Consider the following 24,116-nt stretch of genomic DNA (forward strand, 5'->3'; position numbering starts at 1 on the left):
GCAACTCCAATCCCACAGCTATGGATAGTGGAAATTCCTGTAATAGATGATGCAGTATCCATCCTGCTTTACTGGAATATGTGAAAGAGTGTATTTATGTTTTAGATTACTTATCTCCTACGTTTTTTTAAAATTACAAATACAAAAACGGGTCAAAAGTCTTTATCTCGTTTGGTTGTTTGAAAATATTAACTCTGCAATAACAGACCAGCAAGAAGGAAAGCCAATCTAAAAATGATCCTTTCTCATGGCATTCTATTAAACTAGCCAGATAGAGCAGTTATAAGAGAGAAGCTCGAGGAAGCAGAATCTTTTACGATGTACAGAAAGATCTGTTGTTCTGTATAGCTTTCTGAAGTTGATTTTTTTCCTCCCTAATCATGTCATGTGATAGTATGACAAATTTCTTGTAATTTAGCAGTTCTCTGGTTTTTTTGTCTTCAGAACTTGATGCCTTGAGAGCAGTGGCTGCTGGCCGGGCACCGAGCTCTGAAGGAAGTGCTGCCACCAGCAGCAGAATAAAGTAAGGTGGCAATCCATCATATACCATTCCACCCTTGCGTCTCAGTTGCTGCTGGCAGTGGCAATGCCTTCAGAGCTCAGAGCCCAGCCAACAGCTGCCACTCTCTAGCCGCCCAGCCAGTGCTTAATTTTTGTTGGGGCTGAGCTCTGGCACCCCTTTCAATAAAAATTAAGCACTGGGGAGAGGCAGCAGGGTCCTGGGGTGGTGGAGAGCCAATGGAGGTCAGGGGTAATGGGGGGTGCGCCTCACCCACAGGGATGCCAAAATACAAGTTCGTCCAGAGTGCTACTTTCCCTAAGGCTGACCCTGCTAGCTCCTTATCCTTCTGCATCCCTGGCAAGCTATTTCCTCCTCCTTCTCCATATTACCTGGCCAGCAGTGGGAGTACTGAGAGGACAGGAGAAGTTTCTTGCTCTCAGTTCCTGTAATTGGTACCAGAGCAGCTCCGAGGTGCTGGGAGGAGCAACTGCAAGGAAAGTCATGCTCAGTGACTATAGCCTTGGAATGGTGCATGCCCAGTCACTCTGTGAGGATAGCACTTATGCAAAATTTGGCCAGCACACTAGAGCAGCATGATGGTGAAGCACGCTCAGTACATGAGGAATATTTAGCAAACTGAGCCATAAAACTTTTACAAGTTTTACTGAGCATCTGTGAACTGAGATTTTCAGAGGCTCATAACTTGGCCAAAGTTGGATGGCTTCTCATGGGGATGGCAAGAGGCACATCCCCAGCATTAGGGTGATCCATCCCCCTGCCAAATTTCAAATCCCTTTTCCAAATCTAGAATGTCTCAATTAAATGGTGGCAAGAATTTTATTAATAGGAACAAAACAATGTAATTTTTCCTTCACTCATTCTGAGAAATGGCTAAATCATTTTTGCAGAGTATTTTCCAAATCAATTCAACATGAGGCAGACACCCAGTATGAATAATTTCAGCCCAAAGTTAAAGTTTGGCAAAATTGTAAACAACTGAAAAGAGAGTGTTGTAATGGAAAGTAGCCCCTATAATAAACATCTTGCCAGCCACATAAAAAACCTACCACCAACCAAAAAACACTTCCCTTTTAAATGTCTGCTCAAAGCCATCTGTATAGCTAAGTCAGTTTCACTATGAACACACTGAGCAAGATGGGAGCATGTTTTCAAACACTAGAAGTGGAAGCAAAGAGATTTTATCAATGATATTTATCAACTAATCTCCCAGACAACTATGAAAGAGGAATCCATATGGCTTACTGCCAAATTTTACTATACACTATACACAGATGTTCTGTGAACGACGAGGAATTAAAATATTCACATTTGAAATCTTGGTAGAGCTATTAAAATGTACATTGTTAGAAAAATAGAACATTTTAGGCCATCAACTGAGGGGAAAAAATAAAACCAATGTCCTACTATATTCTTTGTGCAATATAGGACCACTGTGATATAAAAGACAAGGGAATGCATGCTGGTTAAAATTTTATTCATACCCCCCCACTCTCAAATTTCAGATATGTTTGCAATTAAAATACAATTTTTTTTAATCATTGAGAGCCACCAACCCTGACTGTCCTAGAAAACTACATGAACTCTTGGCTGTGGTTTAAAATGAAGAAAAAAATCCACTGAGATAAGGATATAATACTACTACTACCAAATCCACAATCTGGGGGCCCATTCAAACTCTCAAAATTCTCTTTTCAGCTAGTAGGTTCAAAACAGTGACAGGAGAACCCATCTCCACAGTTTTTATCTTGCTGTGTTCATCATTGTGGTGCCCCAGTGCATCTATTTGGCAAAGTGTTGGTTATAACTGCTAAGTAGTTACCATTAAAAGTAGACTATTTAAATAATCATGTAAAGATTATTCTACCCTTCATATAAAGTTCACGGACTATAAAGTTCCTTTAAATTGCCAAGAGAGAATTCTCCTGGCACAGGGAACAGGTAGGAGTTTTGCCAGACCCAGAAGAGGATATCTCCATATTGCTACAAAGATTCTGGCTTTTATCACAGTTCAATTGAGGCTGCTGTAAATTAGAGTTAATTAATTAGAGTTAAGGGGCTGCTCTGGCCCGAGTCTGGGCAACACAAAGATGGCTTAAAAGCTACCCAGACCTCATCCTGATGGACTTTATTTTAAGGGACATTTTAGGGAAACACCATTTCTTTACTCGATTCTTTAAACAGTCTACTCACTTAACAGTGAGCCTGGCTTAGTCAGGAAGGGTAGGTGAGCGCTACAAGAGACCAGGGGACTAGAGGAAGTCCCTGAAGAAAGACAGTAAGAGTCAGTCAGGAGACTGGAACAGGTCTCTGGGGAATGCTGCAGAGGCCCTCCCTGTGAAAAGGAAAGAATCGACTATATATGTTTGGGACCTTGGAGAAGCTGAATGAGGGAAAGCAGCAAAAGGGGTTTGCTGGCTGGTGTCCCCAGCCAGAGAGCCAGGGCTGAAGGCAAGAGGAGCAGCAGAGGGAGTTGCCTGTTAGCTCTAAACCGGACAGTCAGAGCCAAGGGCCAGAGAGGACTAAAGGCAGGGGAGCAGTGGAGGAGCTTAAGAACATAAGAATGGCCATACTTGGTCAGACCAATGGTCATCTAGCTCAGTTTCCTGTCTTCCAACAGTGGCTGATGCTAGATGCTTCAGAGGGTATTAACAGAATGGGGAAATTTATTGAGTGATCCATCTCGTCATCCAATCTGAGCTTCCAGCAGTCACAGATTTAGGGACACCAAGAGCAGAGAGTTTCACTCCTGACTATCTTGACTACTAGCTATTGATATTCTTTTTGAACCCAGTTACGCTTCTGGTCTTCACAACACGCCCTAGCAATAAGTTACACAGGTTGATTGTGCATGGTGTAAAGAAATACTTCCTTTTGTTTGTTTTAAACATACTGCCTATTAATTTCACTGAGTCCCCCCAGGTTCTTGTGTTATGTGAAAGGATAAATAACACTTCCCTATTCACTTTCTCCACACCATTCATGATTTTATAGACCTCTACCATACTCCCCCTTTAGTTGTCTCTTTTCTAAGCTAAACAGTCCCAGTCTTTTTAATCTCTCCTCCTATGGAAGCTGTTCTATGCCCCTCATAATTTTTGTTGTCCTTCTCTGTACTTTTTCCATTTCTAATATATATTTTATGAGATGGGGTGACCAGAACTGCATGAAGTATGCCAGGTATGGGTGTACCATGGATTTATGTAGTGACATTATATTTTCTGTCTTATTAGCTGTCCCTTTCCTAATGGTTCCTAACATACTGTTAGCTTTTTTATTGTACTGCTGTTTCACATGGAGCAGATGTTTTCAGAGAACTATTCGCAATGATTCCAAGATCTCTTTCTTGAGTGGTAATAGCTAATTTAGACCCTATCACTTTGTATGTATAGTTGGGATTATGTTTTTGAATGTGTTGAAATCACCGATAGGTTGGTTTAGCTGGATGAGCCTTAGACCTAGTATGGGGACAGTACTGCAGTCAAAGGTAATGCAGAGGAAGCAGCACTGGTTCTCCTCTACCCAATGAAATTACTAAAAGCTGAAATCGTTAAGTACTGGGGGCTAAGTGGAGGAACCTCAGAACATTGCACTGCAGCTAAAGGCAGCAGCCAGCAAAGGTAGCAGCAATGCTAGCAAGCAGAGGCAGCAGCAGTGATCAGTGCCAGCAGAGATCAGTTGCAGAGGTATCACTCAACCAATCCTCCTTCTCAGGAGCAGGAATTAAACCCACCTGACTGCATCCCTGGATTTTAAGATGTTGGTGACCACGGACAATCAAGAGTGGGTGCAGCAGAGAGAAAAGGGAAGCAGCATGTTAAAGGGACATTCATCTGTCAGTCTTTCACACTGCAAGATGGGAAACTGAGGTAAGGAATTGCTATCCAAGATAGTGCGAGGTGGGCATTTACTTATTGTTTGCATACTTATGAACCACTGTTGTGGTGTTTTGGCAAATTAATTCTGCATTCCGTCTCCTTTTTAATAAAAGTTTTCTTTTGTTAGATACAAATTCAGTGCTTGCAAGTGGGGAAGTATTATGTAATACTCACTTACACAAACACAGATTTATTAGGATGCAGCATGTACCAACTTCTGCACACATAGGCCGCAATGAATTTCCTGCTAGCCCCCTATGTCAGATCAACAACATAATATACAAGACAACTTCACGCTAAGATAAAGATAGTGCACCATCTATTGGTGGAGGTGCTGTCTACACTAATCACTCCAACTCCCCCCCTCCACTTAAAGAAGAATTTAAATAGTAACTCCTAAGAATCCAGGTAGTTTGCCATTTATGCAGGTTTCTGTGTTCATCTGCCCCCTTGAGTCCTATATTCTGTCATGGACATATTGCTTATAGTTGGATCTAGATATCTGTGAGTGCAGAGTTCATGGCCTCTAGGTCAGACCTGTCTCTTGTAGACAGACTGTTGAAGATGGCAGTAAGTTGAGATCCTGAGAACACCCTGGCAATTTCTCCTGCACGACCGGTCTCCCATGACAAGCCACAGGAGCCAGCCGGAGTACGTCCAAATCCTCCTCTGCATCCCTTTGGAATGATTGTTGAGTATCCACAGTGTTTGCCCTCCCCTTTCTTTCAATGAATCAGAACACCAGTTCTTGATGCACTACAAATGGGTGAGGCTCTTGCTTTTTGTATTAGCAAAGATAAGTTGTTTAGTTGCTCCATCACTGTGTAAGGTCCCCTCCATTAAGAGGTCAGTTTGGGATTTTTTCTGGACTGTTTTTTCCAGTTGCATAGCCACATCTTCTTTCCTGAATGGGCCCATATTTTCCCATTTTTCTGGCATCTGGTACATGGCATGCTCACTTCTGGCCTATCTTTTCCACCACCTTCTGGAATTCTGTCCTCAGGTCACTGATGTAGTACTCTGCCATATCACCTACCTGTGCGGGTGCAGGGCTTTGCCAGTTCTTGCTGCCTGAACATCAAGTCACAGGAAATCATGGGTTTGCAGAGTCCAAAATCTCATAAGGAGAGTGTAGCGAGGCAATGACTCACCGGTGCAGCGCCTCCTGCTGGTCGTCTTGGGAATTAGCTCTTCCAGCCCAGAGTGTCCTATGCAGGCCGGTGTCTCGCCTGCCACTGGCCCAGCGTCCCTCCTGGACCCCGGTGCCCCTTTTCCTCAGGGTTCTGCCCCAGCAGTACCCCCACTCTGGGTCTCCCCTCCCAAGGGAACCCCCCAACCCTTTAAACCCACCTTGCCTCAGTGGCTACTGCCAGTCGTCATCCAGCCCCCTTTCCCTGGGGCAGACTGCAGTCTGTAATGGCCACCCAACACTGGCAAGGGGGTAGGACCTGCTGCCTTTGCCTATCCCTGGGCTGCCCCTCTGCAACACCAGTACCTTTCTGGGCCTTTACCAAGGCCTGCAGCCTGGGCGTTTACCAGACTGGAGCTCCCCAGCACGCTTTGCCCTTCCCCAGCACTACTCCACTTAGGGTACCTCGCTCTCAGGCAGCTAGCCCATCCCACTCCAGGGCTAGTGTGAGACTCTTCCAGCTTCTGGCCCTCAGCCCTCTTATAGGGCCAGCTGTGGCCTAACTGGGGCATGGCCCCAGCTGTGGCTGCTTCCCCCAATCAGCCTAGCTTTTCCCCAGCTGCAGCCCTCTCCAGAGCTGCTTTAACCCCTTCAGGGACAGAGTGGGGTGACCACCCTGCTAGAGAGAATTATTTCATTATTTGTCCCCCGGAATCATTTGGTTTCCAGGTCCTGTAGATCCTCTGTACCAATAGGTACAGCGAGTAATGGATAACTGAATCACAGCTGATGTTGGTATGCCAAGACAACAAAAGGTGACTTTGCAACCCAAATTTTGTTGGTCTTCAATGACTAAGACTTTAAGCAGAGAACCAATGATGTGGTTTACTCTCTCCACTTCCCCATTATTCGCAGAATGAGCAACAGTAGTCCTCACCTTGGTTATCTGGAGATGTCGACAAACCTCGCGTAATAACTGTGATTCAGATTCCTTCCCCAATCAGTGTAGAAGCAGCTTAGTGGACCAAACTGCAACACTACATGTTTCATCAATGCATTCATAACCCTCCGAGTCCCTTTATACTTCTGGGATTGCACCACCACATACTTTGAAAAGGTGTGAGACACCACCGGCAAATCCTGATTTCCAGCTGGTATTTCTGGTAGTGGGCCTTTCAAGTCAATCTGTATGAACTCCCAGAGCTAACTGTATTGGAGCATTTCCCCTAAAGGAGCTCTACCTCTTCTTGCTGGTGTTTTCCTTTCTTGACAAGTACCTAATCCTTAACATCTGCAGCTATGCCTCACCAAAAAAATCTGTCAGATGCCCAGCTTTTCATAACTCATGTGCCTGCTACTTAGTCATTAGGAAGACACTCCTGTATCCTTCTCTGTAAGCTTGCTGGACAAATCCAGGTACCTTCAGATACCAGGAAGTTGGTAACCAGATCAATGGATAATTGGTCCAGGACTGCACTGAACCTCCCTAGTCTGAGTCATCTTTGATAGTTCTGTTGGCACACTGACTATATCAGGATCCTTAGACTGTTCATGCCAGATGACTAAATTGAGTCTATTCTCACTGCCCTCACCTAGCTGAGGGCATCTGTAACCACATTTTGCTTTCCAGGTTTATGGTGAACTGTGAATGTATGTTCAGTTTGTGAATCCATCTCCACACTAGTTCTGCTTCAGAAGGAACCGCTGCAGGGCACTTAGGCTGTGTACACTGAATTCCATACCTATTAAATTGGGACAATAGGTCTAAGTTTAAGTATTTTCGGGTTCCATTTATTAAATGGAATACGTATTATTGTGGGCCAGGTTTGCATGTAACCTCTCTTTAGGGAGGGAGATTGGATGTGAATCCTGGGAAATGTTATGAACTTCAAAGGACTATACTAAACAATGTCCCAGACAAGAATGGACTTTTGGGACAAACAGCGTCAAATGGTTTACCTGGGTAATCTGTACGGGAAGGTGAATGCAAATTCTCCATCTCTGGTTATGTAAAAATCCAGCCTTTTGAAGCTACACCCTGATGAGAGGACCACTGTCTGCCATTATAGTTCCTGGAGCATGAAGATCAAAAGCCCAAACTGTATAAAGGAAAGACTGAACAATTCATGGGTGTGCTAGTTCTGACCTAAGGCTGTTGTGAACTTGTAACCACAGAAAAAACCCTTTGAGAGGTTTGAAGGACTGACGCCTATCAGAGGCCTTGTTGGTGTTGGGACAGACACTGGCCTGTTTAGGCAATCTGGGTTGCTGGGACTATCACAGTGCAGGCAGGGGACCATGCTGCCTGGAAAAACACTCTGGTCAGAAAGAAGAAAGAGGGAAAGGTCTCCATCTAAGAGAGGTGATGAGTGATGAGCCAGGAGCCTAGAGTAGGTGCCCTTGATGGACCAAAGAGGGGAATACAGGTGCATTTGCCCTGAATTGTGACAAACACATCACCTGCTTTTGGGCTCCTGACTCTCCCCTTCTACACAGTTTTGCTTCCACTTCTCTGGGGGACTTAGCTTGTGCTTCTGTGTCCTGCCCTTACTTGCCCCCCACTCCTCAGAGAAGAAAGCAGGGAGGTAATGAGGGAAATGTCACATATGTAGCGACAAAAAACTTGGCACCTCTGGGGTGATCCCACTGAGGTCACACCATTGTCCCTTCTCCAAGACCTTGTAAGTTTCCAGAAGGAAATCAGCAACTACTATGTGGAATGACACTAAAAGGTTTCTTTCTCTGAGGTTACCAATACCACAGAGACAGGAAAGGCAGCTGCTGCTCACGTGTACAGTGGCACTGCGCAGCCACACATCAGAAAGAAACTAATTGCTTCCTTCACAGTCTAACAAACCAGGAGAATAGAGTCCTGGCACCATGAGATATACACTGAATGTCGTTCTGACTGGCTCCAGGAGGACAGACAGCACCCAAGTTCAAAGAAGAGAATGGCCCTATCTTGTACATAAGGGAAACCAGTCTTTACTATATGTTGGTAGAATATATTTACTGAATTTAATTTTCTTCCTGTGGTATAATGATGAACATTTTCCTTTTTAATAATTTGGAGCAGGTCATGTGGTTATGACTACTGATATTAGGAAACCAACACACGTCATCTGACAAATCTAGTCTGAGGCCTGATTAAAAACTTTTTAAAAGAAACCTTTTACAACTTAGCTTCATGGATGCTATAGACAAAATAAATCCAGTGATACATTATGATGTGAAACACTAAGCAAAGATTACAAGGTTACAAGCCTTTCTTTTTCTTTTAACTGTTTACTTCGGCAGTTTAGGCAAGCTCTGATTGCCATATGCACACTTTTTATTTCTACACAAAGCTGTTTTAAACAAACAACTATACTGAGAAAGAAGAGCTGTAGAACAAGAGAGATTATTTTTTGTTAACTTTTTCAAAACAGCACTGAAGATACTGCTCTTGTCCAAAGAACATATGCTTTTAAACTCGTTTCTGAAACAAATCCTTTTTGACCCAGAATGTCTGTTTTCCCCTTTATAAAGGCTTGGATTCTGATAGTAACCCTGAACATTGACTAATCCGACAAGCAAACATTGAAAGTTCTCAACTTTATCCATTTTCGCAAGATAAATAAAAATAAAAGTTCAAAATACTTACCTCATATACATTGAATTGTGATTGCCCTCTAGACAATTCCCTATAACTTGTTGTGAATTCTCCAATGAAATCATGGCTAGAAAAAAAAAAGTTTTCAAATCAACACATACACAATATAAACTACTTTTCCATTAATTTACAAAAATACATCTAAAGTGAAGCACAGCTGACACATGAATAGACATGTGAGAAAAGCAATGCTAGCAAAAGACTTGTTATTCTGTTGACCTAAATATAATGTATGTTCATTACTCTTCCCCCCTAAATTATAATTATAAATAGATTTGATTGAATCCATCTGATAGCTTATGTTAACTGTACCCAACACAGAATGAAGAACTAGATTGCAAATTTACAACCAGCAACGAATAAAGACTGTGGACCGTGAACAGAACCCGAAAGGAACTGCCAACAGTCCTCCATTCTCTCTCTGGCTCCCCACTTGCACCATGACAGAGTGCGAGTGTGTGTTTGAGAGAGAAGAGTGGTGAGTCGGAAGGGGAAGGAAGTAATTTGTAATTGGGAAAGGTCAGTCCTAAACTATGCTGATTCGTGCACTAGAGGGGAAGAGCCAAGGCTCTACTCACTCCTTTTACCTGTCCACCTACCTGCTTGGGAGGGGAAATAGTGGCTCTGCAGCTACTGCTCACCCCCGTGTGCTAGAATCCATTGATCACAAGTTCATACAGCAGATTAAGGGAATTCTTTGTGGGGGGACAGACCTCAATATTGATGCAAAAATTATATTAATAAAATTATTATAACCAACTTTTAAAAAGTTTTTACAAACTTGTTTTCACCTTTATTGAATATGACTACAAAAATGTTATAGCCAAAATGCTTGAAAATATGACAAATCACACGTTTAGCTAATTATGTTACAAAATGTTAAAGTTAATAAAAACATTCCAAAAGGTTTCTGCTTCTAGCTCTCAAGGACAAGCAAACAAATCATGTAGTACTTTTAGGAAGGAACCTGATAGTAAGAGTTGTGTTATCAAAGCAATAAATCTAGAGGTAAAGTTGGCCTATAATACCCATCCCCTTCTTTTCTTTTAAAAGAAACACTTGAGTTTAAATCCACACAAAAAGTTCCAAAATTATCCTTATTTCAATAAATGTATTTGTAAAGCATATTGGAAAATATTTATGGTGGAAAATGTTTTACAAAATATATTGTTGACTTCCAACTCACATTTCCACTTAAATCTTTGGTATTTGTTTCTCAAATGTTTAAGATGGCATAAGCTTATTTTAACATTTTATATTTGGAAATATTTTGTATCTAAATGCAAGCCTTCATATAAGAACTGCCTAATATCTTTGTTATATGAGTAGTAAAATATTTTATGTACAAATATAGCAAGACTATATAATGCTAGATTAAATTACTAAATATGTAACACCATTTAAGTACAAAATATTTCAATTAATGGAAAAAAAATAATTAATTACTGGCAACACACAAGTAAAACCTCACCCAATGCAAAAATACAAGAAAATCTTCATTTCAAAAATCATCATGTAAAGTTAATAACTTAGGCCAAAGACTTTCCAAGAGTTATTTAATTTTAATAACTACTTTAAGAACCAAAAACTTATATAAGGAATAGAAGTTTGAACTTTTTCAAAACAAAATTTCATTTTCTGTCAAAGTAAACAAATTTTTAAAAATCTCAGAAAATATAAGAGTTAAAACTAACTTTATAAGTTATCTAAATCTTTTCTGTCACCAAAAAAAGCAATTAAAATGTTGCATATTCATTAACCAAACAGCATATTCAGAAGCTAAAAGTGTCAACTAGCCAATAAAAGCATAAAACCATTAAAAAAAAGTAACAGCAGCCAACTTGAATCTAAGCATTAGATCTCTTCATGTTCGGCATGGAGTCTAGTATTGGGAGTGGTTTCCTGCTGTACTTGGCGACGTGAATCTCTACATCTACTAGAGGAAGGAGAGCAGGAAAGGTGCACAACATATCTTTTCTTTTGAAACAAGTTCAAATGGAGAGTTCTGCCCACGCTCTACAGGTTGACCATGCCCAGCAGAATTACTATAGCCCCAGGGCTTACAATAATTCTTGGGTAAACAAACTTGCAGCTCCTGTTTGGAATTATTATTAGAGAGTAGCTTCCATATTGCAAAGTCCAAGCAGCTATCATACCTTTATTGAGCACTGGAAATTATGCAAAGATTGGGCCTTTTCTACAATAATCTAAAAAGAATATTAGTTGAAACAAGGAAGTAATTATGTGGAACTGTACTCCTTTCTTAATACACATATATAATAGCTATTGACATTATATGCATATCTAATTCTCATTGAAGAACAATTAACCCCTAAAATTGATTTTAAAATGCACAAAATTTTCACAAACCAACTTTAGTGATTGTAATACAGAAATATCTTACCTTCCATCTCTTTCCCAATCATACACCTCTATTTTAATTGTTCTGCAAAAGAAAAATATATATATATATATTTTTAAAATGCAAGTTTTCACTCAACACCATGCTTAATTTTTGAAAAAAATATGCTAATGAAAATGCACTCTGTTCTGAAAGATTAATTTTCCATTAAAAGCAGAAAGGTCAGACAGTTTGGCTGTTTGCTCAGTTTAAGTAGAAAATACTTGATTGAGCTATTCAGTTATGATTTCCCATTATTTAACATTTTTAGCCATCCAGCAACCTACAAAAAACATTTCATACCAGCTAAGATTTAATACTAAATTCATTTTAGTCCAAGTAATTTTCTTCAAATAAAAAAAAAAGTTAATGAAAATAAATACAATTAAAATTTCATTAAAGACAAAATTGTTCTTTTTACATGGGATTTATGGGATCATTTCCACAGAATATGCCTGAGATTCAAACACAAAACCGGTTAACAAATTACAAGATTTAGGAGTGTACATTCCTTTCTAATACCATCTCTCACACATTGATAATGCAGAAAGTTCAACAGTGGAGTGCTCCAGAGTTCCGGCTAGGATTGGTGTTATTTAATGTCTATTAATGATTCGGAAAAGGGCATGGACAGTAGGCAGGCAAGATTTGCCAAAAAGAAAAAAAGTTATTTAGGTTAGTCAAAAACTAGAGAAGACCGAGGAACTTCAGAGGGACAATGCACATGTGAAGTAATCATATGAACTACCCTACACATATCTTGGTTCTGAATTAAAAGTAACTAACTACTCAGAAAAAAGACCTGTCGTTGGGGACAGCTCAATGAAAGCCTCAGCTAAACACACTGTAATGGTCAAAATGGCAAACTTGCCCCATATACCTGCCACCTCAGAGGTGGGGAGACTGACTGTGCCAGCAGAGGAAAGAAAATCCTTGCCCCTTTAAGGAGCACATCCCTCCCCCCACATGGCCTTGAGGATGGGGGGGGAGGGGCTCTTTGATTGATTAAGCAAGAAGAGGAAGAAGCAGCATAATCCTACTGGCACTTACACACTCAAGCGGCAGGTTTATAAACACTTTCCCTTGTCCAAACTGCTATTCTGCACCAAGGACCAACAAATCCCTTCTCTTTGGGACTAGAGTAGGACCAGGTTTGCCCTTTGGTAGCTGGGATAGAATTACCAAGTTGGCATAGGTGCTGTGGGTATTTTCACCTTCTTTTCAGTGGCTCAGTGACCAGGTGGATAGATTAGATTGTAAAACTCATGTTGTTAAAACATAGCAGGTACCCAGTGCAGATGCTTGTACAATAGGGGTCTGGTTCCCTGATAAACAGGAACGGAAGCAGATTAGAAGAAGGCATCTCCTAAAGAAGATGGGGAATGGAGTTTTGGCTTCTAAATCTGGTGCAGTGAGGAGACAAATCTTCTTTCTCATACCATCGTCTTTCATGTGAGGAGAGGGCACTGGGATCCCAGCTGGAGGGCTAAGCGCCCTGAAAATGGGGGCTGGAAGGACAGAAGGGGAGGAGAGTGAGAACTTAGCGAGTTGGGGGGCAGCCAACTCCAGGCTGGGAAGGAGGGCCCCAGGGGTTCCTACCAGCTCTCAGGCCCATTCAAGCCCCTCCTGGTTCCACTCCCTGGCCTGATCCTGGGCCCTGTAGCAGCCACTTCAGCCCACCTGGGTGTTGCTCTCACCTCCAAGCTGATGCCCCCACAGCATGTGAGAGTTTATTTCCATTGCACGGATGCCCCCCTCTTCTGTTGACACTGGTCCTGGGAACAGTGTGGGGACCAAGTTAAAGGTGTGTGGGGAGGGTGAAGAAAGCCCCCATCCCTCAAGTCTGACAGTGGATGAGTTATAACCAGATGGTTTCCCAGATGTGTTACTTAATAAAGTTACAGCCTAGTTAAACCATGTTCTTGGTATCTTGCCTTTTTTTCCTGTGGTGTCTGGGACAACATTAGGATGCATATATGGAACGTAAACATGATGCCATTATAATAAATGAACAGAATGCCCACACCAGGATTACCATGTTCAGAACTGGTCACTGCATCCCAAAAAAGTTATAACAGAAACAGACAGGACTTAGAGTCAGGTGACAAAAGTAACTGGAGACCTGGAAAGATTTTCATGAGAGAAACTGAAAAACTGAGAATATGACAGAAGCCCCCCAAAATGAATGGCATGCAGAAGGTAAATCGAATGTTCCATTTACCATTTCTTATAATTAAGGCTAAGAGTCTGTCACACATATTTCTAGTAAAAGTCACGGACAGTTTACGGGCAATAAAGAAAAATTCACGAAAGCCCGTCACCTATCCATGACTTTTACTAAAAATATGCATGACAAAATGGCGAGCTGCAGGCTCCTCACGTCAACCAGTGGGGGCTGGCTTGGAGGTGCATGGTCCCCCATCACTCCGCTGCCTCGGAGCTCCGGGCACCCCTGACTCCGCCCCGGCTAGGAGCTGCCTGCGGGGGAACCCGTCTCCCTCTGCGGCTGGGAGCTCAGGCCCCCGCAGTTCCCAGCCGCCAGGGGGGGCGGGGAACCCTACAGCTCCCAGGCGCTGGGGGCTCAAGTCACGGAGGTCTCTGGAAGTAAAGGATTCCGTGACTGCCATGACCTCCATGACAAAATCATAGCCCTACTTATAATACAAGGACCAGGGGACATTCAGTGTAATTGAAAAGGTTAGCAAATTTAAACCAAGAGGAAAAACTTCTTTATACAACACATAATTAAATTGTGGACTTATTGCCACCAGATATTATTACGGCTGAGACCTTTCTAAGACTAAAACTAGAATTGGACATTTACATGGATAATGGCTATATCCATGAATGTTAGAATAAAAAAAAAATAAGGATCTACAACTATCCACTAATTGACAATATTAGGAAGAAACTCCTATTAGGGATGGGTTATTCCTTAATTGTATCCTAGAGAGTATTTTGTACCTCCTTCTGAAGAATCTAGTATTGGCTACTGTCTGACACAGGATATTGGATTAGTTTAGCAATCAGATCCAGTATAGCAATTCTTATATTGCTAGATATTTCTTAATATTATTTATGCATTCATCCGACACGTACAATGTTGACAATGCGTTCTTTATATTTTAGGAAATTATACCCTAAACTGCTGAACTATTAGGCACTTATCCATCCATAAGACAGTCTTCAGTGTCAGAGAGAGCAGCAAATGTTGAATGATAACATACATGAAAAAAAGTTTCCCTACCTGTTTCCCTGCCTTCCACTCTTTATGGGTGATTGGGAGAAAATTCTCCTGCTTCAAGGGGTCACTGCTGCTACTGTATACAGTATTGAAGAAAATGACTTCCTCAGAACTAACACACTAACAGATCTTGTTAATATCAAACATCAAGACTGATACGTAACAAAAACCACCAGGAGATTGTATCTTCTCAGAAAAACCATTTACTGGACGAGGAACATTCTGTTTTCGGAAAAGCTCCAGTACTGAATGGACTCTATTCAATATCAATGAGGTGAACTAAGGACATAAAATAATATACCTACTGATTTTCCTCCTTCTTTTAAAACACATTAGATTAATTAATTTTAGTCCTCAGATCACTGGTTTGATGTTCTTTCCTGGAAAGGAACTCTTTCTTGCAGGTATGCTTTACAAATAGTTGAATGAATTAAAGAAAAAAAATCAATGCTGTGGGAACTGTTTTGCCTCTCTGTTCTCTTGTAAAAGAGGCAATGAGGGGATGAGGTGGTCTGGATGTTCTCTCTCTTCCAAGTAAAATTTAAGGACTTAGACTGCATCGTTTAATATAGAATATGTTTTTTTAAAAACATATTTCAGGTTCATGGAAAAGGAAGTGAAGGATGCCTCCTGATTAGTGTGAAAGTTACTCTTTAGAACAAAGATGAAAACACCTCCAAAGATTAGTTTGTCACACCAGTGAAAAATTATGAAAATTAGAACTGGCACTGGAAAGGGAAATATCCTTGTTAGTTTATCATAAAAAGTAGCACATCACAAGAAGTCTGTTATTCTAGCTATTTGCTACTTGACTTCAAGATCTGAGAGGTGTGCTAGTTACTTAGCCAAACACACCTTGGCACTTCAGCCACAAACTATGCCACAGTGACTGATAGCTGAAAACTGTCATAATAAATCAGTTCCTGAGACAAAAAATTGTTTATGTGGTGGCCAGGGCTTCTGCATGGTCCAAAGTGTCAGTTCAACAAACCAGACACTTGGGAGGCCAACTTGGTGCAATTTTCTTCGCAACTTGGGAATAAGGGTTAACAGAGAAAGTATGGTAATGTTGGAATTTTTACAAAAACAACAGATAACTTGTCTATGCCTTTTAATGTGGTTCCATTTATCCGCTTTAGAATAGTTACACTTTGCAATTGTGGCAAAAAGCCAAATCTCCCATGAGTTCTCTACCCCCACTACAAATTAGATAATATATGTGGAAAAAAGGCTTCTCTATTGCTTATGGTACATGATAGAAAAACTCAGCCAGTCTGTAGAGATATCTATTTTCCCAGCTATGTGAATGAAGTGCCAAAAGTTTCTTTTCTGCCTATTTCAGGCTGGGTAACTCTTCTTTGGGCAAGCTACATACTCTCCCCAAAGGGTTCCACGGTGAGAAGGCTAGCTATTGATCTTCAATTTTATACATTTCACATGAGATGTGCAAGAGATATTTAAACGTGTCTTCAAAACCTACAGATTCTGAAAGTTCACACTGGTGTACAACTGATATTATATACCAAAAGGATTTCATTTAAGTTTCTTGTATTCTAAAACATTTTTTCATTATAGATTTTTCACTCTGAGAAAACAGGTTATTCTTTCCCTGACATGAATGAAAGGAGGAGATCTTCAGAAAGTTGGAATTTGGATACATGATGATAGATCTGTAAGACTGATAAGATCTGAAAATACTTTTTTAAGCATTACTGGATTAATTAATTCATTACAGGAATGTGTATTGTCTTCACCATCATTAGCAAAATATCTTGAAAGAGTTCAAAGTAGCACTGGCTAGAAAATCAGTAGGTATAATGGCACTACCTGAATGTCAACATCTTTAGTGAGAAAAGATGCATTTAGATCTGCCTTCAAGCCCTTGTCACCTGTATCAAACATATACCTCCTTTAAAGTGTTCTTCTTCCTGTCTGACCGGTCAGATGAAGCTGTTCACTATAAGTGAATATACAATTTCTTAGAGCCCTCTGAAATATGGGAATTCATGAAGAGTTTCATAACAAAATTCAAAAATTCCACTTATCCTTGAGGAGTGTTTCATAATTAAACACCTTTGTTATTGTCCAGGCCCTTTTAAAACACAATTGATCCTTTTCGTCCTCTGGTTTGAAACATATGTGGACAATTCTTTCATTTTTGTAATGATTGGGAAAAACTTTTTCCTTTACTATAGAAAGTAGTGCAATATACTGAGACAAGAGCCTTGAACTCTACTCTGCTTGTGTCCTCAATATTAAAAATACCCAGGAAAGTGTCCTCAGCCTACAGTTCCAATAAGAAGGTTAAAGAAATTTCCCCTTCTCCTCAAAAACTTTGGGTCAGTTAGGCTTGGATTTCTTTGTATCCTTTAGGGAGAGAAAGGCTTGCTAGGCTTATTATCATGAAAGTGTGGTTCTCAACTCTTGGTGAATAAGAATGCTTCTTGCTCTTATGCTGCTTAGTACTGACTACTTGGAGGAGGTTGAGTGACAGATTGCGGTGTACGTTTTTGGTGTCCATTGAGGACTGGGTGAGATGTACCAACAGCTCCAGATACAAGGCTGAGACAGGGAAGCAGGGACACGATAAATGGACTGAGAAGGGCCAGTTGCAATTGCAGCAATGTCTCAGTGCACCTAGAAAACATTGGTGGTAACAACAAGAGGTAGTCAACATGTAGAGTTATACTTTTTTTTTCCTTGTGCGTCCTGTCAGAATTTAATGCGGAGTATGTCTATTTGTAAGAATTTTGGAGATACCAAACATTTCTAGACTCTGAGCATGGTTGGGTCTTGAGCTGTTCTGACTCCTATGTACTTCAGGCACACAGGGTCCAGCTGCCACATACATAAGGACACTGCAGACAAAAACCATTTGATAAAATACCTTATTTTTTTGGGACTTTTTCCCAGCATCCTCTGATGTACAAGTTCCACCCCTGAGGAAAGTAGTGCACCAGTATTTGCTTCTCACTGAAGCAGAGTAGAAACTAGTTTCCATGCACAGTAGTAGCAGGGACTCCTTTTGATGGAGAGAGGATTATTTACTAGTTTGAATTACTCATGATACTTGCTGCACGATTCATATTTTTGCCTTGCTCATTTATGTGAAATGTCTATTTCTTGTGACTTATCTCCTAGCTAAAAGGAACTTTGTTCACATCTAAGTAAAGGATTCAGATAAATATTTTTTAAAATGTAACCAATGTTTTGAACTAATTTTGTCTTCTAAAATGAAGATTAAATAACGCAACCAAAAATTCAGAAGCAGCAATGCTTACAGAAGTTATTCACATAAGAATTTGTAAGTGAAAAGAAAATTATCTCTGCATATAGAACTCAGTCTTTATCTTACCTGTCATAGTCTCCATTACACAGCGCTCTGACAGAGATTTTGAATGCCTGCCACACTGGATTTAATGTATTTTTTACAACTTCTGTCTTGTGACAGATCGTAAAACTGAAAAAAATAAATAAATATTTTTTCACTTTTGAGTGATCAGATGTGGAGTCATAAATATGCAGAAGTAGTCAATCTCTTTATTGCTCTACCTCAGTATTTAAATAATTTAATTCTAAAGCTAGTATGTCCAAATACAATCTAAAACAGAAGTACAATGAAGTCTAGGACTAGGAAGATTTTACCTAACTGGAAAAGGGCAGACTTTAGAATTTATAAACTTGCAGTTATGCCAATTCATGACTGCTGTGTTCATTTTAACTGCGGTATTTGGTTCTATAAACGTTGGAACTCAGAGAAGGTGAGCTGGGTCCTTGTTACTCTTTGACTGCTTGCACAGTGAACAACTCTTGAGCTATTTTTCTGGACTTGGACAGACCTACTTCAGAGAGATCACCAGGACCCTTCTAATGCATGGCCTAGCTCCAGAAAATGTATATGCACCTGTTTTTTTTTTTAATGCAGATAATTTTTTCTGAATCATGTGATTCCACACATCCAGAAAAAGTTGCATGTATGTGGCCACTGACACCCACTGGACACTAGGCGGAGAGAATCCTTTTAAAAAGTTCAAACCTTGAAACCACATTCACTGAAGGATAGCAAGTTTTAGTAATCTGTCCATTATCTGAGAACAGCTGCAGGATACATCAATTGCAACAATCAGAAGGAACTACACAGAAATAGGACACTTAAAATGTTGAACAGACCCAGAAGCTGGTTAAAAAGAACAGTGAGTGCAATTGACTTTAAAACTTGTTTCACAGCTTGCATCACTTTGCTTTATCTTCCATAAGGATAGGAAATGTCCGCACAGATTGACTTGGAAGGAAATCCCAGGTGGACTATTCTGGGTATTGGGATTATAGAATTTTTGGTGGAATGCACAACTACTGTAGCCCCAGGAACCAGAACAGAATTTAGATCTTGGTGTTCTGCAAGTGTTTTCTCAGGCCAGCTAATCATACCAGTAGAGAACCATAATCCTCAATCCTTCTCTTAGAAAAAATTTCCAAACTACACATGGAAGAATATTTACTCCACTAAAAAAACAAATCAAAATCTGAACAAAAATTGTGGAACATTGTAAACCTCATGTCCAATCAGCCTGCCCTTATCACTTCTCATTTCCCACTGCTTTGTTTGTATGCACAAGATTGTAAATTTACTGAGGCAGACCGTGTAGTCGTTCTTGTCTGAGCAGTGTCCAGCCATTATTGCTGCTATGTAAATAATAATCATTTGCTTCTGGAGACAGGTTGTAGCAACAGATACCCATACATGCCAAGTTTTGTGCAGCTCCATGTGACATTTCTTGACAGTGAGAAATAGTCAGTGATATCCCATTCAGGGTCCGTTTGTGTATCAATTCCCATAATTTCTGTTTAGAGATACCATTAATTTATTTTAAAAATTATCTTTTGGCCCTCATTTTACATTCAAAATAGTGAAAACACTATTGGTCAGGAATGAGATTTTGTACCAGTGGCATCTCAGTGGCATTAATGATTTGTTTTTTGTTTCTTTTAAAATAAAGAGCAATATGATGGCACATCTCTTATATTCATGATTCAATTAACCTCAATGGTGTTATTTAAAGTTATTTTAAATTTGAAATGTTTTTTCTTCAGAAAAGAGGTACTGCAATGAATTCTAACGTGGCATCTATTTATCAGTTATCTAAAATAAGTTAAAATGTATTCCCTGTAAATGATTCCATTAAATGGGAGATATACTTTGGAAATGGAAGTTAAGTTTTGATACCTGTAAGTACTTTGTAGCTGAACTGAAAAGAATCTATTCTACTTTAGGTTTGGAATTTAATACTAACCAATCACACTGTTAATTGTTTGGATGTATTGGTTACCAGTTTTATAACAAAATAACTATCTCTCTCTTTTGGAAAATTAAAAGAAATTATTTATTTTAATCATATATAAGATCTAACCTGAGCATTATTAGCTGTTTTACACCTAATTGTTGAGTTAGGGGAATATGACCTATTCAGATAATGTACAACTAAGATGTGTGAAAGGTTTATGACACATAGCTGTTTATAATTAAACAACATATTAAAAAAAAGAGGTTATAATTTGAAAGGTTAGGACTCTTTAGGCCTAGTGCTTGGGGTGCCTCTCCAGTCCAGTCTTCTATGCAAATCAAATAGGATCTTGCAGATTTCCAGCCCAGGCTCAATTAGAAGAGCGCCTCTGAACTGCGGATTCCTCAAAAGTCCCACACAGACCTGCTTGCAGCTATAATGTCCGATAGTCACACCCTGTTCCAATGACTGCGTCCTGGCTTCTGCTGCAGCCTGCTCTGTACACAGTTCCTTGGGGATTTCTCCTTGCATCTGGCTTCCCTGGTGCTCCTAGCTCCTAAGCTGCTGCTATTTTCCCAAGAACCAGATAATTTCCTGGGTAAGGGTCTTTCCTTCTATCTGATAAGGAGAAGGGGATGTGCAAGGGTGAGGGGGCTCATGAGAATGACAGTTTCTTGCTTACCAGGTTCATCAAAATCCTTTCCTAAGCGCCACAAACCCTATCTTTTATTCTTGTTCTTATTGTGAGGGAGCCCCTGAAGCTCTGAGCCAAGCTGGGGAGTATCGATCCAGCCTCTCACAGGAGTTCTGAAGTGCTGCTCCTTGTATCCCATTATAATCAGATTTAACGGGCTACTTGTAGTGTTGCCACCTCTCAGGTACAAAAAACCTGGGCATCTGGGATGATCCTTAGCTCATAAAATTTGACAGCTCAGTGTGTGCACTGAGCACCCTTACAAATTACCTAGGACAGTTACCTCAAAAAAGGGATGATCTTCAGAAAACTGGGACAGGTTGCAACCCTAGGGGCAAGTAAGGAATTAAAGGCTCATTGTGGTCACTATCAGCAGCATACAGAGGCAATTATGCCTACCACTGGTGGGGTGTGGTTCTTATGGACAGGGCTCAGCCACACTTACCAGCACTCAGGAGGTTCCCCATTGACTGTCTATTGACTGTCTGAATGCATCAATGGAAGGGAGAGGAGAGAGTGCCCTGCAATTTTTCAATAGAGGTCCAAGTACTTTCCTGCTGCACTTTATAATCTTTAGGAGCTGAGCTGTTCCAGCAAACTGCCTCAGAGAGGCACAGTTCTTGGCGACAGCTACTTACATAGAACAGCTTATGCTCCAGAATTTGTCAGTAAGGCTAGTTCCCCATGGACCCACCATCAGGCATGGCTAGCCTCTGGACTGCTACATTCTTGAATATGACAATGAGGAGTATCCCAGAAAGGAAGACTCCAGAAAACAGGTTAAGCCAATTGCTAATAGACCCACATAAGCAGTCCCTGGGCCAGGAATTAGTAGATCAGATATTTCTTAAGTGGAACACAACAGAGATAAAAGAAAAGGAGGACTTGTGGCACCTTAGAGACTAACCAATTTATTAGAGCATAAGCTTTCGTGAGCTACAGCTCACTTCTTCAGATGCATATCGTGGAAACTGCAGCAGGCTTTATATATACACAGAGAATATGAAACAATACCTATTCCCACCCCACTGTCCTGCTGGTAATAGCTTATCTAAAGTGATTTCCAGCACAAATCCAGGTTTTCTCACCCTCCACCCCCCCACACAAATTCACTCTCCTGCTGGTGATAGCCCATCCAAAGTGATAACTCTTTACACAATGTGCATGACAATTAAGCTGGGCTATTTCCTGCATAAATCCAGGTTCTCACATCCCCCCCACCCCCATACACACACAAACTCACTCTCCTGCTGGTAATAGCTCATCCAAACTGACCACTCTTCAAGTTAAAATCCAAGTTAAACCAGAACATCTGGGGGGGGGGGTAGGAAAAAACAAGAGGAAACAGGCTACCTTGCATAATGACTTAGCCACTCCAAGTCTCTATTTAAGCCTAAATTAATAGTATCCAATTTGCAAATGAATTCCAATTCAGCAGTTTCTCGCTGGAGTCTGGATTTGAAGTTTTTTTGTTTTAAGATAGCGACCTTCATGTCTGTGATCGCGTGACCAGAGAGATTGAAGTGTTCTCCGACTGGTTTATGAATGTTATAATTCTTGACATCTGATTTGTGTCCATTTATTCTTTTACGTAGAGACCGTCCAGTTTGACCAATGTACATGGCAGAGGGGCATTGCTGGCACATGATGGCATATATCACATTGGTGGATGTGCAGGTGAACGAGCCTCTGATAGTGTGGCTGATGTTATTAGGCCCTGTGATGGTGTCCCCTGAATAGATATGTGGGCACAGTTGGCAACGGGCTTTGTTGCAAGGATAAGTTCCTGGGTTAGTGGTTCTGTTGTGTGGTATGTGGTTGTTGGTGAGTATTTGCTTCAGGTTGCGGGGCTGTCTGTAGGCAAGGACTGGCCTGTCTCCCAAGATTTGTGAGAGTGTTGGGTCATCCTTTAGGATAGGTTGTAGATCCTTAATAATGCGTTGGAGGGGTTTTAGTTGGGGGCTGAAGGTGACGGCTAGTGGCGTTCTGTTATTTTCTTTGTTAGGCCTGTCCTGTAGTAGGTAACTTCTGGGAACTCTTCTGGCTCTATCAATCTGTTTCTTTGCTTCTGCAGGTGGGTATTGTAGTTGTAAGAAAGCTTGACAGAGATCTTGTAGGTGTTTGTCTCTGTCTGAGGGGTTGGAGCAAATGCGGTTGTATCGCAGAGCTTGGCTGTAGACGATGGATCGTGTGGTGTGGTCAGGGTGAAAGCTGGAGGCATGCAGGTAGGAATAGCGGTCAGTAGGTTTCCGGTATAGGGTGGTGTTTATGTGACCATTGTTTATTAGCACTGTAGTGTCCAGGAAGTGGATCTCTTGTGTGGACTGGACCAGGCTGAGGTTGGTGGTGGGATGGAAATTGTTGAAATCATGGTGGAATTCCTCAAGGGCTTCTTTTCCATGGGTCCAGATGATGAAGATGTCATCAATATAGCGCAAGTAGAGTAGGGGCTTTAGGGGACGAGAGCTGAGGAAGCGTTGTTCTAAATCAGCCATAAAAATGTTGGCATACTGTGGGGCCATGCGGGTACCCATAGCAGTGCCGCTGATCTGAAGGTATACATTGTCCCCAAATGTGAAGTAGTTATGGGTAAGGACAAAGTCACAAAGTTCAGCCACCAGGTTAGCCGTGACATTATCGGGGATAGTGTTCTTGACGGCTTGTAGTCCATCTTTGTGTGGAATGTTGGTGTAGAGGGCTTCTACATCCATAGTGGCCAGGATGGTGTTATCAGGAAGATCACCGATGGATTGTAGTTTCCTCAGGAAGTCAGTGGTGTCTCGAAGGTAGCTGGGAGTGCTGGTAGCGTAGGGCCTGAGCGCTACCAGCACTCCCAGCTACCTTCGAGACACCACTGACTTCCTGAGGAAACTATCTACTACCCAAGATCCATAAACCTGGAAATCCTGGGCGCCCCATCATCTCAGGCATTGGCACCCTGACAGCTGGATTGTCTGGCTATGTAGACTCCCTCCTCAGGCCCTACTACTTCACATTTGGGGACAATGTATACCTTCAGATCAGCGGCACTGCTATGGGTACCCGCATGGCCCCACAGTATGCCAACATTTTTATGGCTGATTTAGAACAACGCTTCCTCAGCTCTCGTCCCCTAAAGCCCCTACTCTACTTGCGCTATATTGATGACATCTTCATCATCTGGACCCATGGAAAAGAAGCCCTTGAGGAATTCCACCATGATTTCAACAATTTCCATCCCACCACCAACCTCAGCCTGGTCCAGTCCACACAAGAGATCCACTTCCTGGACACTACAGTGCTAATAAACAATGGTCACATAAACACCACCCTATAC

General features: G+C 41.2%; 1 protein-coding gene across 13 annotated transcripts in view; it reads right to left on the reverse strand.

The window, feature by feature from the left end:
• The window catches only part of CPNE8 (copine 8), a 296,005-nt gene that overhangs the window by 141,614 nt on the left and 130,275 nt on the right, over positions 1 to 24,116 (reverse strand). For 8 of the 13 annotated variants that reach the window (XM_073328405.1, XM_073328396.1, XM_073328393.2 and 5 more), the window contains 3 exons: positions 18,180 to 18,284; positions 11,584 to 11,625; positions 9,171 to 9,246 (listed from right to left, as the gene is read on the reverse strand). In XM_073328405.1, the coding sequence (XP_073184506.1) occupies positions 9,171 to 9,246; positions 11,584 to 11,625; positions 18,180 to 18,284 (223 nt within the window). Of the gene's footprint in view, positions 1 to 7,482; positions 7,600 to 9,166; positions 9,247 to 11,583; positions 11,626 to 18,179; positions 18,285 to 24,116 lie in introns of those variants that run through there. The other 5 variants (XR_012156821.2, XM_073328401.1, XM_073328394.2 and 2 more) reach the window with 5 other exon arrangements.

This window comes from Lepidochelys kempii, chromosome 1 (assembly GCF_965140285.1).
Source record: "Lepidochelys kempii isolate rLepKem1 chromosome 1, rLepKem1.hap1, whole genome shotgun sequence".
Lineage (NCBI taxonomy): Eukaryota > Metazoa > Chordata > Testudines > Cheloniidae > Lepidochelys > Lepidochelys kempii.